The sequence below is a fragment of the Balaenoptera acutorostrata genome, chromosome 11, assembly GCF_949987535.1.
Source record: "Balaenoptera acutorostrata chromosome 11, mBalAcu1.1, whole genome shotgun sequence".
NCBI classification, from domain to species: Eukaryota; Metazoa; Chordata; class Mammalia; order Artiodactyla; family Balaenopteridae; genus Balaenoptera; species Balaenoptera acutorostrata.
The window spans coordinates 8,751,860-8,767,517 of NC_080074.1; the positions used below are offsets into that span (position 1 = coordinate 8,751,860).

At 42.7% G+C, this 15,658-nt stretch overlaps 1 protein-coding gene across 5 annotated transcripts in view; it reads right to left on the reverse strand.

Annotated features, from left to right (window-relative positions):
- The window catches only part of TNRC6B (trinucleotide repeat containing adaptor 6B), a 263,020-nt gene that overhangs the window by 60,400 nt on the left and 186,962 nt on the right, over positions 1-15,658 (reverse strand). For all 5 annotated transcript variants that reach the window (XR_009009751.1, XM_007189093.3, XM_007189092.3 and 2 more), the window contains 3 exons: positions 12,303-12,324; positions 5,521-5,859; positions 931-3,279 (listed from right to left, as the gene is read on the reverse strand). Coding sequence is in view for 4 of the 5 variants with exons in the window: in XM_007189093.3 (XP_007189155.2) it covers positions 931-3,279; positions 5,521-5,859; positions 12,303-12,324 (2,710 nt within the window). In the remaining variant the exon portion in view is untranslated. The remainder of the gene's footprint in view (positions 1-930; positions 3,280-5,520; positions 5,860-12,302; positions 12,325-15,658) is intronic.

The window sequence follows — 15,658 nt, forward strand, 5'->3', positions numbered from 1 at the left end:
TAAAAGTAATCATTTTCTAAGTGTCCATAACTGGATTCATTGAATACTAAGCTTACTGTGGAAAGTGGAAAATTAAATATTATAACTAATTTTAACTAAAAAAACGAACACTTGAATGGTGCATCCTCTTAATTTGTTGAACTATATGAGGACATTCAAGCTGACAATGACAAACTAAGAATGATTACCAGCACTACTTTTTTTTTTTTTTTAAGAGTTCAAAATCCCCTGGCCACCACCCCCGCCGCCCTGCCTTTTTAAAAATTTTCACCAGCACTATTTTTAATTTACCAGGTATGATGTTTCCTACTCAAATAAGGAGGGAAGAAAGTTTAATTCTGGACAACTGATTATCATGAGATAACAATCTCCACACAACGAAGTACTCCACTTCCAGAGGTTAACTGTTAAAAATCATCTGGAAAGTGATGGAAACCTTCCAGATCCCAGCTTTGCTACAGCATTTTCTGATGGTCTCTGCAAGAACAACACAGACTACTTCCCGTCGCCGGGGCAAGAGAAACACAGAGGATGTGTCCACAGGCAGAACCAGAATGGAAGTCAGGTCTATTTCTGCTCCTATTTTAATTCTTTATTTTTAAATCTAGAGCACAGTTTGTTCAGCAAGATATAAATCTTTTGGATTCTGCAGACCAATACAATTACCAAAACAAACAAAAAAAACCTGGGGAGACTAACCCAGGGATGCCATCTTTTTCCTTTTGCCAAGAAAGAACATTAAAATGTACCACCAGCATCTGCTATCACTATCATTTTATAAAAAGAGAGTCTCTGTTAACAACAGCCTAGAGTTAACGTAGGAAAGATTCCCAGAACAAAGCTAAGTTAAATAAATGCATCTTAATAAAAATGCCTTGGTTTAGGATTTCTTTTCTTCACCAAAACCTGTGAGAAAAAGCCATTGCCTACCTGATGCTGATTTAGCGGTCATCGGGGTAGGCAGGTTTGGTTCTCGAGGTGCTGGGCCCCCTTGGGAATTCTTATCCCACAGATTCACATTCTTGTAGTTGTAACTGTTAGGGTCTCCCCACGCTGAAGTGCCATCATCAATGTCCATCTTCCGACTAATCGACTGTGGGGATGGCTCTTCCCAACCACTGGGTTCCTCATCCTTCGGGGCCACTGGCTGCGGCCCGCTGCTCCAGTTGGAACCGGAAGGTCGTCCGTTGCCTGGAGGTGGTGGGGCTGGGCCTCCCCATGAACCAGAAGTCTCTGGTTGTGGCGGCGGCGGCTGCTGTGCCTGCTGCTGCTGTTGGTGCTGTTTGTTCCAGGAACTGGGTTGTCTGCCGGTCTCTGTCCAGGCTGTAGATCTTTTGCAATCTTCCCACCCGCCTTTTGAAGCTAGGCTTGCATTCCCACCGTTCCCCCAAGTTCCGATTTCATTCTGCCCTCCTTCACCCCACCCAGACACAGGTTTACTGGCAGAACTTTCCCAATTGCTGTTTTTCGCCTGATCGACCTCCTCTCCCCAACCATTCTTTCCAGAAGTCCATCCTTGATTGGGCTGGCGTCCACCTCCCCACCCCTGCTCCTTGTTGGAATTCTCATTCCAAGAGGAAGATGTCTTTTCATCTGGTCGTCCTCCTCCCCAACTGGAAGAGTTGTTGTTCTTATAGTCGTTCCAGCCTCCTGTGTTCTTGGGGTCTTTCCACTCTGTAGAGGCTGAGAGCTCCCCCCATCCAGACTTCATTTGATTGCTTTGGCTGGGTGCGTCTCCCCAGCCCCCTGAGTTCTTGGTCTGTGTGGCAGCGCTCTCCCACCCCTCAGTTCCTTTGTCAGATTTCCCCTCGGGCCTTGGCACCTCTTCAATATCCCACACTGTGTCCTGCTTAATTTGAGTTTGGCCCCAGCCAGTGTTTGAGAGCACCCTGGGGTCCAAATCAGTTCGGCTCAAAAGAGTCTGCAAGACAGCCTGACAATCAGGATGTGTGGGCCTGTACGACCGACGGCCAGAATTATGACTGTCACTACTTCCTGCTTTGTGGTTGCTTCCAGTGCTTTGACCTCCAACTTCACTTCCCGTGGAGCTGGAAGATCTTCCCCAACAGGGAGCCTGGGCATTGCCTTGGTTTTCAGGGAGGGGGTGGCCCTTTTGATTGTCCCATGCTCCAGTGCTAGAATTTGGTTGGTTTGGACCACTCCATTCTCCAATTTTCAACTCATCAGACCCAGTCGGCTGTTTCCATTCTCCCTGAGAGACCCCGGATGTCATTTTGTTCCCTTCACCCCATTTGTTGTCATTAGAGTCCTGAGGGCCAAAGTTCCAGGACCCACCCGTAGACCTGTTATTGTTGTCCCAAGAGTCATTTTTTGACCCGGTTGATTTCTGAACAGGAGCTCCTTTCCAGGAGTCCTCTCTATCCTTTCCATTGTTCCCATTGTTTCCAGAATTGCTTTGTCCAGAGGCTGTGTCAGTTCCAGAAGGCCCCCTAGCTGCACTCCAAGATCCAACACTCCCAGTCTTTCGATCTCCAGTGCTTTGTGAAGGGGCATCAGTGCTCCTGGAGGCGTTCCCCAAGCCCATTCCGAAGGGCGTTCCCTTATTCTCCATGGGGTTTGGTGAACTTAAGTTCAAGGAGTTAGTGTTTCCATTTTTTGGTCCATCAGTGTTATGAATTTGAGCCTGTTCTCTGCCAGAGACAACAAAATTAACACCCGCATTTTCCATCTTTGACTGCTGTTCCCTGGATGCCTGACCTACTGTGCTAACCTGTGCACTGGAATTACTAGTATCCGCTTCCAATGCCCCTTTCCTAGAATTTCCTTCTTGGACCAGCGCTGGCCAGGCAGATGGGTTGCTATTTGGGTTAAAGTTGCTGAAGCCAGAGCCAGGTCCAATTCTATCCTGACCGCTCACATTCCTCCAATTTCCTAGTCCATTGTTGCTTTCTGTAGTAGAGTTGGAAGATTGAACAGATTTAGCCTTAGGGTCAGATTTCCAGACCCCAAGATTACATTCGTTCCCAGAACTTGCAGACTGGCACTGGCTCCCTTTTCCTTTGTTACTAGTGGTGCTTCCTGGCAGAGTGCTCTTCTCAGAGCCAGGGTTCGAGGCACTGTTGTTATCGGTGGTGTTTTCGGAAGAAGACTCAGTGTCTTTGCTGGCAATGCAAGGCCACTCTTCCATGTCAGACCCGTCTACAATCACCTTGTCCCAGATGTGAATAGGGTTGGGGGAGGCGCCGTTGTTGGAGGAGGCTCCCGGGCCCCAAGTGGGATTTGCATAATGTGAAGCAGCAGCACCTCCAAGGGCTGACTCTGAGAAAGAGAGTGTCTCATCAATCACAGCTGCACATGCATGCTCTATTAACACCCCAAGCTCAAAGTGCCCCAGAGGAGAGCTCACCATGCTTCCCAGCAAACTAGTTCTCTACCCAGCTGCCTGCCTTGGTGAACTGTATCACACCCATCTTAGTCATCTCTTCTGTTTTGCCAGGTTGGTGTATTTGCTAAATCTCACCCCCTCAGCATCTCTCAAAGATACCCTCTTGCCATTCCTAGTGACAGAGAAGGGCCTTCCTGTATCTTGAGACAAGGCAATAACACCCTGTACTTGCTTTATATCTCCAATCCATGCTGAACACTCCTGGCTGCAGTGAGTTTTCTAAAGCACACTTTTGATTATATCACTGCTGTATGGAAGGCAGTGGATAGTTTCTTAGTGTACAAGAATAAAGCTGAACTCTTTGGACTGAGGTTTGATCAAGATGCTCCACAACCTGGGACCAACTGACTCTTCTAGTCTCATCTTCCACTGCTCTCTCTGATGATGCCCACATTCCACAAATTGCACCTTCTCACCCTGGCACCATTCCACATAGTCACCTCCACATAGGCACCTCCTGTTTTTTCCTTCTGAATTCACAAACTGAAATTTATCTGTCTTTCTGGGCCTAGTTCAAGTGCCATTGCTTCTATGAAACTTTTTTGAGCTTACCACCTGAAAACCACCTTTCCCTGTCTGGCGCCGTTTTGCTCAGTGTACTGTGTTCACATCTTCCCTTCCCCACGTCACTGCCTTTTAGTCAGAGACCTATCTTGCTAACGTTTGAGTTCCACATGGCGACCAGGGAACCACTGCTCAGTAAACATCTACTGAATGAGGAATGCCCACCCAGCTAGACGCCAGGGGCAGATAAGCATGAATCAGTTTGTATGCCCAAGGAACTTGATAAAATAGTCTGGCTCAGCACATATTTGATGGAATTTACTATATTTGGTGGGGGGGAAAATGACCTGTTTTTAGCCCAATAATTTCTAAACTTATTCCTTTCACCAAAGAGCTTTAAATCAATATGACGTTGGAAAAAAACTATTACATAGAGCCATATAAAATTAAGGAAGCAGAGAATCTCAAACTCTTGAGATCAGGGGCTCCTTGGTTTTAAGAATGTAAACAGGAGACTGACTCACACTGGACCCATGTCGACGTCCAGGCCTGGCTAGACTCAGCTGCTGAAGTGCCCGGCACAACCGCTCCCTCACACTTCCCTTTGCAGCTGGTTACGAGGGGCCAGGAAGGAAGGGCCAGGAGGCCTTTCTCTGCCTGATTTGGGCCTGGCCTGACAGCCACCACAAGAAGCCTCCTATACAGGGCTTATCTCTGTATGAAGCCTGTGTCGCCACGAGCTTTCTTTCCATCTTCGCTTGGCACACAAGATGGTAACAGAATTTTCTAGGCAATTCTACGTTCAAATCAGAACTAGAATAAAGTGTCCTGTCATTAACAACCACCAGGCTCATTGTCCTTGCCAACGCTTGATGGTCTTCAAGCTCTGAATTTTAATATAGTCTCAAAAAATATTTTAAGAATACATGGAAATCTGTTAACAAGCTTTAAAAAAAAAAGGGGGGGATGGTATCTGGAAGTTCTTTACTGTTAGCTGTTTAGTATTCATCTATTAAAAACTCTCAAAACTTCCAGTAGGACCCTTCAGCTAAAGATCCCTTATATCTACATACAGTTTTTAACAAAGCTCAAAATCCAGGGCTCTCTAAAAAAATACTGATTTTAAAAATCTAATAAAAGAATGGTATTATGTGGGATCCTCCCAAGATTCTACATTATCATCTAAGAGACCATTCTCTCTATTCTCCCAGCATTTCAGGAACGTAAACACGGGAGTCTGAGATTCAGAACCAGCCTCTGCACTAGCCTCACTTCCAGTCGCCCCCTGAGCACACACCTGTGGGGGAAGCTGGGACTATGGAGGCTCGAACTGTAATGCTCTTGTCTGAGGAGGAAAAAAGGTCCCAAAGAGAGAGGAAAAACAGCAGCGACATTAGACGCTCAGGCCAAGACCACGCACTCACTGGACACCAAAACCCAGTTTCAGGAGAGAAATGCTGGTACGCATCTCACACTGGGCTCCTCCCCCATCTTTTGAGTAACCCCAAGCGTCTATATAATTAACGTGGACTTGACATGGGCAACACAAGTGACATGCTCACTCCCTGCAGCCGCCGCGCCTCCCGTTCACCTGCATGAGGCTCGCTCACCTGGTGCGGTCCCACCCTCGCTCTGCAGCAGCGCTCCTGTCACTTGTGCGTTGGGGTTTGCTCCGGGCGCTGTGGAGGGAGGAGGCCCCGCCCCGCCCCCGAGGAGCATGCAGGACGGTGGAGGAGGCTGCCCACGCTTCAGTAACACTTTGTGGTCCTGCTGGCAACGGAATCGCGGCGGCACCTCCCGAGGCATGTAGCGGGCGGCGCTTGGCGGTTGTCCGTTCGGCACTGCCACCCTTTTGGCATTGTTGCCACCATTGACTGGTGGCGATGGAGAGCTGCCAATCGGGCTGGCGGCCGTTGGTTGGCTTAAACTTGGTTTCGTCACTTCGGGCACTGAAAGAGAGAGATTGGGAAACAGCCTTTGAGATCAAATGCATTTTTCTGAAGATTATTTTTAAGAAAGCTTCCATGAGACCAATTCTAATAAGACAACTCTTCTTTTACCCAACTCTGAGGGACATAGTCTTTCCGGATTCTCCAGCATCTTCAGTTTACCGAAGGTAGGGGGTAAGGGCAGCGAGTGATGGTGACAAGGATTCAAAGACTGCGGTATTGTGGAATTACACTCCATTAACTAAGGAGGAGAGGGGAGCAAGCACCATTCACTCCCCTAAATCAATAGTGGAACACCTGAAGGGCTGCCCAGAAGGTCTAAGGATGCATACAAACCCCACACAAAACCCATGGCAAAGGTTCAAGGCTCTCAGCCCAAGGACCCTTTTCCTTCATCCACATTCTGAAAGACTGGCCTCTGAGAAAATTTCCCCCAAATCCCTGGACTAGGTAGGCTACGCAGCCTTCATTCGGGCTCCTGGAACATGCTGTCCATCTCTGTACCACTGAATGCACCGGTTATATTGACATTCTCCATTTACAGACCCTTCTCCTCACCATGCCAGAAGTTCCTCAATGGCAGGAACCCATCTTTCATCTTTTTTTCTTAGGGCTTGGCACAGAGTAGACCCCTACAGGGAACCCCAGGCCTAGAGAATCACAAAATCAACTTGGTTTTGGTTTCTACAGCCACCTGAACTCAAAGACTCTTGGCACTCTGTGTAAACATTAGAAATGTTATCTTTTTGCTTTTGTCCAAAAAAAAAAAAAAAAAAAAAAAAAATTAAGTGGACCTTGTGTGTGTGTTTTTCAACTGTTCATTTAAAATAAAAATTTCAAAATGTAGCTAGTTTTCCTATTTACTTTAAATACTTAAGGTTTTCCCTCACTTTTACAATGGCAAACAGGAAGTACTGGAACACTGAGACGACTGTGAAGCTCTGCAGGACCCCTTGGCTTCCCTTCAACCCTACAGAGAGTGTTCCGCTGGATCTGCACCTCCCTTGCTTCATCTTACCAAAAGACTGCCACCCTTTCCAAGAAAATCCACCTGGTAAATACAGGCTGGCAGCAATACAGAAACAATCACTGAGACTGGTAATTCAGATGATTCTGAGGCCCAAATCCTTGACACCCAGAGTCATGTTAGGGCCAGCCCTGGTGGCAGTATTGCTCTAACTGCTGAAATGATGCTGGGCCAGCATGTTGCTCATTGAACTGGCTCCTTTATGAGGAGAGAGATACATCATCAGAAACCAGGGGGCCCAATCTATACCCACTGGACATTGGTGAGTACTGTGAGTAACAGGAAAAAAAAGAGTAGGAGCCTGAACTAACTGCAAAGCAATGCTTGGGTCTAACCTTAGCCAATCATGAGGCAGTTCTGGGCCTCCTAGTAAGGAAGGGAGGTCAGAGGATAAATGAATGAATGAATGAATAAATAATAAACATACTTCTTAAGAAAATAAATTGGTCATTATCTAATATTATTAATATAGTACCCTTTGCATGACTTATAACAGCCAGTGGATAAATAACTGATAAATGAATGAATAAAGATGAATTATTTAATGATTCATTTTCTATCTGTGCCTGGAGGATTCCGTAGCACATGGCATTCCCAATCCCTTTTCCTCTTACTATGAGAATAAACAAGAAGCTGACAAAGGCTGGCGGGATTCTTCCCAACTAGCTTTTAGGATAGAAGGAGTTATGCTTCTGCAAGGCTACCCTTCTATAAGAGGGCTAGAACCTCCATTTTAAGGTAACCAGGTTTGTTACATGCCTTCCCTCATTTCTCTAAAATAGAGTAAGACATGGTAAGAGAGTCTACAGAGCTGAGATCTGAACATCAGTTCGACTAACTTTACGACATTCATAGCATAACCAAAGAAATGTGGTGGGTACTGTGTATTGTGCAAGATTCCCTGCAAAAGCTCCTCAAGGCATTTTCCCACCGTCACATCAGAGGTAGAATGGATCATAAACGATGAAGTCATTATAAAACAGGAGCACCGCTTGACCACTCTCCTTGCAACATGGTGCTCTATTCTGGGAGATTAGCCATTCAAAACTCTAGGACACAGTCAGAAAAAGTCTGCCTGTGCTACATGTTAAGAGCAAACTGTTTCAGGACTTGAATGAATTCTTATTCTGTTTTTTTTTTTAAATTACACCTTTCTGTAAATTCAAGAATTTTCAACATTTAAAAGCCAGTCACAACTCTAGGCACTAACTGGAGAGCAGTGCAGCTGTTGGGCAGGACGCCCAATCCGACCTGCTTCCAGAAGTCCAACTAGAGACATCAGAATCAGTGCGTGTGCCACGTCATGCTCCAGAAAGTCAGGCGGTAACAGAGGAGAGGGAAATTATGATTAAGTCTGAATTACTTTTTGGGCCCTCTCTCTTCTCTTCTGAACCTGTTATTTTAACAGCTTGTGGTGCAAATATTTCTAAAGATGAGCTGCTCAGAATAAGGGCACAGCTTCTTATTTTCCAGAGAGAAAGTCTGTGGCTTAAATATGATCTCTGCATCAGGGAAATAAAGACGTGAAAAATGCTGGATATCCTATTTTCTAATTTCCATTCATTTACCACCAAAAGCCATTTACTTACTCTAATGATTGAATCTTTTCCCCTTTCCTGCTGCCATTATTTAATACCATTCTCATCTTACAGCCTGAACTTCTAATTGCCTCTATTTCTGAAAAACTTCAATAAGATTCTTTTTCAGATAAAAGTATTCTTTAAGAAAATTCCGATACGGATAGGACCAATACAAACTATTTTCTTTAAACACCTTTTTGTTTTGGTTTTTTAATTAATTTTTATTCTTTAAATACGTTGATGGTACCAAACATCAAAAACAAACAAATAAACAAAAACAAACAAACAAAAAACCCTTCTAGAAATGTTTTAAAAGTAGTAGTTAAAATACAAACAAGCTCTAAAGAAGATATTATTTTAGACTGAAAATTTTCTTGGTGAATAATAATGAGTTACAATGCAATACAAAAAATCTCAAAGATTGATGACACACAGAGTGGCTGACACACACTCAACACTGTTCGGTAACCTCTAAGCACTGTCTCCATTTCTTTACCTTCCACTCACTCCCCATACTCAATGTACACTGGCCTTTGTCCAGATTGTCTCCCTGGAAGCTTCTCTCCTCATTAAATCACTAGTGATTTCGTTGTCATTCTAATGGGCACTAGTTGGACCTCGGGGGAAGAAAGCCTACCTCAAATGTTAATCAATTAGAGTAGACCCAAGGTTATTCAGTGCACGCAGCACCATGCACCCACTGTAATATGACTTCTGGAATGGACTCAAAAGCCAGAGTTGTGGTCACTGTACAACAGTGGTCCATCTCCTCGGGTATGCTGATGGGAAAGTGCTGTTTCTCTGCTGTGTCCAATCTGGGTAAAGGTTATGAATTACTGCTTTGGACAGCAATATCTAAAAATTTTAATTTATATTGAGCTGGAAGCTTTTCCCTGTTGCTTTGACTCACCAACAGACATTTACCAAGGAACTGCTAAGTGTCAGGCACCGGAGCCCTCCAAATCCTTGAAGATAGTTACCAGAGCTTCCCCATGTGGGAAGCATTCCTTGGGAGTTAAACACTCCCCACCCCCTTCCAGTATTTAACCCTCCCAGAGGTGACACAGGTTCAAATTCCTTGACCATTCTGGCCCAAACTCCTCATGGTCCATAGAGGTTGATCTCTGTTCCTTTGCATAGAGTGGTGCCCATTACAGGAACTGTAAATCCCTGCCTAGATACTGTATTTCTAGTAATGTAGCTTAAGGTCATGTTAGTTTCTACAAATCGGTTTTTTCATACTGATAACTTCCATTAAGCCAACTGTCACCCTAAGATCTAACATCTTTTTAACAACGCTAAATGGTTACGTCCAAACTCTTCCGTTACACAGTCTATTTCTTCAATCCTAATCATACCCTTCCATCCCTGTTAAATCTGGTCTGTTACATCATTCCCACGAACTTTTCCAATTCCAAGACCAATATCCAACAAAGGAGGAGATCAGCTTCTACCTTAAGTGCCTTTTAGTTATTTGCTACTTGAGTAGCAGGCCCAGCTCTGGCCCATGTCTTCACCTAACCTCCACTTGAAAGCCCTGTCCTGTTTTCTCCAAAATTCTCACTTTTTTTAAATGATGGAAAATAAAGAAAATATGCTGAATTTACTTTTTCTCTGAAATACGGACAAACCTTACTTCAGTCCTCTGTACAACCAGAGACTTGGCACCGACACAGTCTTTTTTTTTATATAGGGTCTGTTGGGGAAAGAGAGGTGGATTCAGAGTTAAGGGGAGGCTGCCTGAGGAAGGCACCATCTTTGGGAAGGGGACTAGGACCCAGAAACATCAGCTGAGGGAAGAAGAATGGGATTTAGGCAGGCTCTTGGGAACAAAGATGAAGATGTGGCTGTAAAACGGGATAAAAAAGGTAGAACGATCAGGGCCTCCTTCTACTTATGGTCTAACATACCTCAGGGATAATTTTTATTCCCCAGTTCTAACAATTAAATCCCTTATGAGACCCAAAGCAGGCTCTCAGCTCACTTCAGGATTATTTTAATTTTTGAGTGGGAGGGTGGTGGCGATAGGGGGGTATGGAAACTGTGAAACTGTATTCCATTTTATGGTAGGTATGAGAAAAACCCTAAATGGAGGGAAACTTTGGTAGTAAGTAAAAAAGAAAGTTTAATTTTTAAGGCTTTGGCAGAGAAAAGAGGAATGTGATTCTGAGAAGAGACCTAGTACAAATTAAAAAAAAAAGAAAGAAAAATCTAACGGATTTTCAGTTTTCCAATAGAAATACCACTTAACATACAGAGCAGCTTGTTTCGACAGCTCAACTGGTCTTTGGCGTCACAAGTATTAAGAACTGTGGCCAGGCCCAGGAACCCAACCACTGTGTTCCAGCAACCACAGAGTCTGGATTTTTTAAGGAAAATGCCAATTTTCTCATCTGTTGTCCTCATAAATCATCAAAAAGTCCTATAAATATACTTATATGCCAAAATCCTTTCCTAGACAGTATACTGGTTTAGAAAATATGGACACTATTCTACTATCAAGAACTCTATTTCTATGGTAAAGTATAATTTATATTCCAAACAAATAATTTATAGAGATACTTCCAAAATAATGCCTACCTCTGGGTTAGGAACTGGCTGGAAGTACAAGGGGGGAACACCGTTCTCTCTAACTAATTAAAATAATTACAGCTAACAGTAGTTTCTCTCAGTTTATTTTATAAATCACTACAAAGTTCCAGACTATATTCTCTTTGAAATGCTTTTTGATTAGAAATATGTGACAGTAATGTCTACTCATCTGAGAATTTGTTTTCCAGAACTAAGTTTCCTCAGAAACTAGTACCATCTTTATTAGTCTTCACTGTGTGACATACTTTGGCCTGGTGGTCCAATAAAACGAAACAAAACAATAAAGAAACCAGTCATTAGAGAACCTCCCATCAAGCCTTGGCCTCTCCATGACCCTTATCTTCCCCCATGTTATCATAATCACATCTGATTCCCTTCATCCAGGGCAGTGGTCCTCAACCTGGGACATATACTGTGGTCACCTGCAGAGCTTCCCTAAATACATCGATCTGATAGGGCTGTGGCCTGGGACCATGAAGGTTTGGGAGGAGACTGGGCTTGCGTATTTTGACGAGTCTATGCAAATGATTCTAGTGCATATGCTAGCAGAGAACAACATATTTAAGTGGGTGAGGTTAGGAGCTACAACACTGGTCTCAAGGAATTAAGTCTCCCATTTTTAAGGAGAACTGACCAAAAGTATGACCACTGATTATGCAAGACTGCATAATCAAAATGAACAAAAGAGAAAGAACTGAATACACGCAGACCATTAGAGGTCGAGAAGGACCTCAGGGACATTTGCTTCTGTTTACAACACATCACAATTTTGTAAGAGGTAAAGTGCATTATCTTTTTTAAAAGCATATTCCAGGCTATAGTTCAGAAGATAGCGTGAGCATCCTAAATATAGCACTCATTTTCAGACTCAGTGCCTATCATGGACCAAGGTGGTTAACAAGCCTCTGCATTTCCCATCTGTAAAGTAGGGACCAGTGTGCTGCTTTTGCTACTGTTCTAAGAAAAATTTTGAAAAGGTTCAGTTCAAAATCATGACCTCTTTACTTTCAAAACAAGGTATTACACTGTCTAATCTCTCTTGCCTCCCCAAAAATGTAAGGCCAACTAGAAACACTAAGTACTTTTAATTTGTCATTACTGCTCTTCAGTGACTGCAAACAGCCAACCTTAATTACTCTACACCCACTCTCACGAATCAAGTGGATTGGAGGCTGAGTCAGCAAAGTGTAAAATCTAAACACAAAAGAGCATAAATCTAAAAAGGAAGAAAAAAAAAATCTTACCTTTGGTTTTTTGTTCCGTGACCTGCAAAATAAAGAGACGTAAGTAAATGAGACTTGCTTTCTAATTCTGTATTGTATTGTAAGACTACTTTAATTCTGATATTAGTATTTCAAGGTGTCAGATACATAGGCATACCTAAAATTCAGAAAAAGTCAGTTCAGACATTCTTCTAAAGACAATGGCCACATGTCCAGCTATAACTTACATGACCACCATTACGAAAGATTCTAAAAATTAAGACAAAAAAGCATTCCGCTCTCGTTAAATGAGGTCCTTGCACTGGGAATGCTATTTCCCATTCGGACTGCAATGATTAGAGAAAAGCAAATGGATGAGGCCCAGAAACAAAACTAACCACAGAGACAAAAAGATTTACCTATGAGTATGGACTCAAACACTTGGCTTCAAATCTAGAAAGCAAAGTTTAAGGGGCCACACTCAGAGGCATCAGAGATCACGGTAGGAAAGCTGGATTCAAAACCAAGCTATGCCACTTCCTGGCTACGTGATCTCAGTTTTTCATTTATCTTTTGAACGAAGATAATAACAGTATCTCCTTTGCAGAAAAGGATGCTGTAAGGATTAAATCAGATAACCTACACCAATGCTTAATGACTGCTATTATTATCAAAGTTTATAGAAAATAATGTGAAACAGAGAAATATTCAATAAGATTGAAATATATAAATTTTGAACAAATACAGATTGCTTTGTTGAAAGTATTTCTTTATACAGTAACTAATACATTTCTGGAAGTGATTAACTGAAAAAGTTGGATATGCTGAATATAATAATGGGTTTTTGGAGAGTTTGGAAATGATGACTAGGAGCCGCAAGGAAAACTGCTTCTGCTATTAAGAGGGGAAAATAAAGGAGAGCATCTAATTATACGTGCCCTATAATATTTAAGCAAAACCACAAAAGGTCATGAATACGAAAAATATTCCAAAGGAAATGCACCAAAATTCCAATAGGGGTTAAATCACATTATTGAGATCATGGGTTATTTTGACCCCCTTTTCCCAATTGTTAAATCTTCCAAAAAAGATTTTTATATTAGTTCTCCGACTTCTGTCACAAAAATATTCATATAGAAGAGGTTTAATTATTTGTGGCTGGTAATCATACTAAGTTACTGCTTTGGGTGTTCGTGAAAACATGGTCATCTTTGGAAGGTCTGTCCTGTGGCTAACCAGCCCCTTCAAAACGGATTCCAGCGCACCACTGAGTTAAAACAATCCACTTGGATGACCTCCTGGAGTGTTTCTTACATTCTTGCATTAAAAGACAAGCTAATTCTGCTGTACTGAATCTGTGGTAGGCAGCCTCTTAAAATGAATGTGTTTCCCAGTACTAACTGTTACAGAGCTCAATTCTACTGTATAATTTTTCTATAAGCCCCCATATCGAAGAATGAACTGATTTGTATCCACATACCAATTCCTTAAGGCAACTGAAGATTTATATCATTGTAAATACTTCTTACAATGCCATTTGGAAGATCAGTTATACAGGAAGTCACTTCAATGCCTTCCCTAGCTGTAAGCAACAAACCCAACTAATGTCAAATGTGTCTTATAATGTGGGTTCTGTTAAAAGAACTGCCCCCAGACAGTGAAAAGCTGGATGATCAAAACATATGTTCTGCCAACGCTAAACAATGATTCTTTAGCAGCAGCAGCCTAACGAATGTGAGTGAAATCCTTCTCTGACACCTCTCTCGTGAGTGAAATCTAACAGTTTACTCAGGGATGGTTCTAGAAAGAGCAAACTGCCATAACCACTGAGCATAATGGAAAAGAAGCTCGTGCTTAATTTCTATGTAGAAATAACTTAATTTAGCTAAATAAAAGTCAGTTCTTCAGGAAAATTATGTTGCCAGCATCCATTCTTGACCATTCACTTATTTTTTTAACACATTTATTTATTTATTTATTTATGGCTGTGTTGGCTCTTCGTTGCTGTGAGTGGGGGCTACTCTTCGTTGTGGTGCACGGGCTTCTCACTGCGGTGGCTTCCCTTATTGTGGAGTATGGGCTCTAGGCACACAGGCTTTAGTAGTTGCAGCACACAGGCTCTAGAGCGCAGGCTCAGTACTTGTGGCGCACGGGCTTAGTTGCTCCACAGCATGTCGGATCTTCCCAGACCAGGGACCGAACCCATGTCCCCTGCATTGGTAGGCGGATTCTTAACCACTGTGCAACCAGGGAAGTCCCGACCATTCACTTATTTTTTTCTTTTTTTTTTTTTAAACATCTTTATCAGAATATAATTGCTTTACAGTGTTGTGCTAGTTTCTGCTGTATAAAAAAGTGAATCAGCAATATGCATTCGTATATCCCCATATCCCCTCCCTCTTGCATCTCCCTCCCACCCTCCTTATCCCACCTCTCTAGGTGGTCGCAAAGCACTGAGCTGATCTCCCTGTGCCATGCAGCTGCTTCTCACTATCTATTTTACATTTGGCAGTGTATATATGTCAATGCTACTCTCTCACTTCGTCCCAGTTTACCCTTCTCCCTCCCCGTGTCCTCAAGTCCATTCACTACGTCTGTGTCTTTATCCCTGTCCTGCCCCTAGGTTCATCAGAACCTTTTTTTTTTTTTTTTTAAGATTCCATATATATGTGTTAGCATACGGTATTTGTTTTTCTCTTTCTGACTTACTTCACTCTGTATGACAGACTCTAGGGCCATCCACCTCACTACAAATAACTCAATTTCACTTCTTTTCATGGCTGAGTAATATGCCATTGTATATATGTGCCACATCTTCTTTATTCATTCATCTGTCGATGGACACTTAGGTTGCTTCCATGTCCTGGCTACTGTAAACAGAGCTGCAATGAACACTGTGGTACATGATTCTTTTTGAATTATGGTTTTCTCAGGGTATATGCCCAGTAGTGGGATTGCTTGGTCATATGGTAGTTCTATTTTTAGTTTTTTAAGGAACCTCCATACTGTTCTCCATAGTGGCTGTATCAATTTACATTCCCACCAACAGTGCAAGAGGGTTCCCTTTTCTTCACAACCTCTCCAGCATTTATTCTTTGTAGATTTTTTGATGATGGCATTCTGACCGGTGTGAGGTGATAGCTCATTGTAGTGTTGATTTGCATTTCTCTAATGATTAGTGATGTTGAACATCTTTTCATGTGTTTGTTGGCAATCTGTATATCTTCTTTGGAGAAATGTCTGTTTAGGTCTTCTGCCCATTTTTGCATTGGGTTGTTTGTTTTTTTGATATTGAGCTGCATGAGCTGCTTGTATATTTTGGAGATTAATCCTTTGTTGGTTGCTTCGTTTGAAAATATTTTCTCCCATTCTGAGGGTTGTCTTTTCGTCTTGCTTAT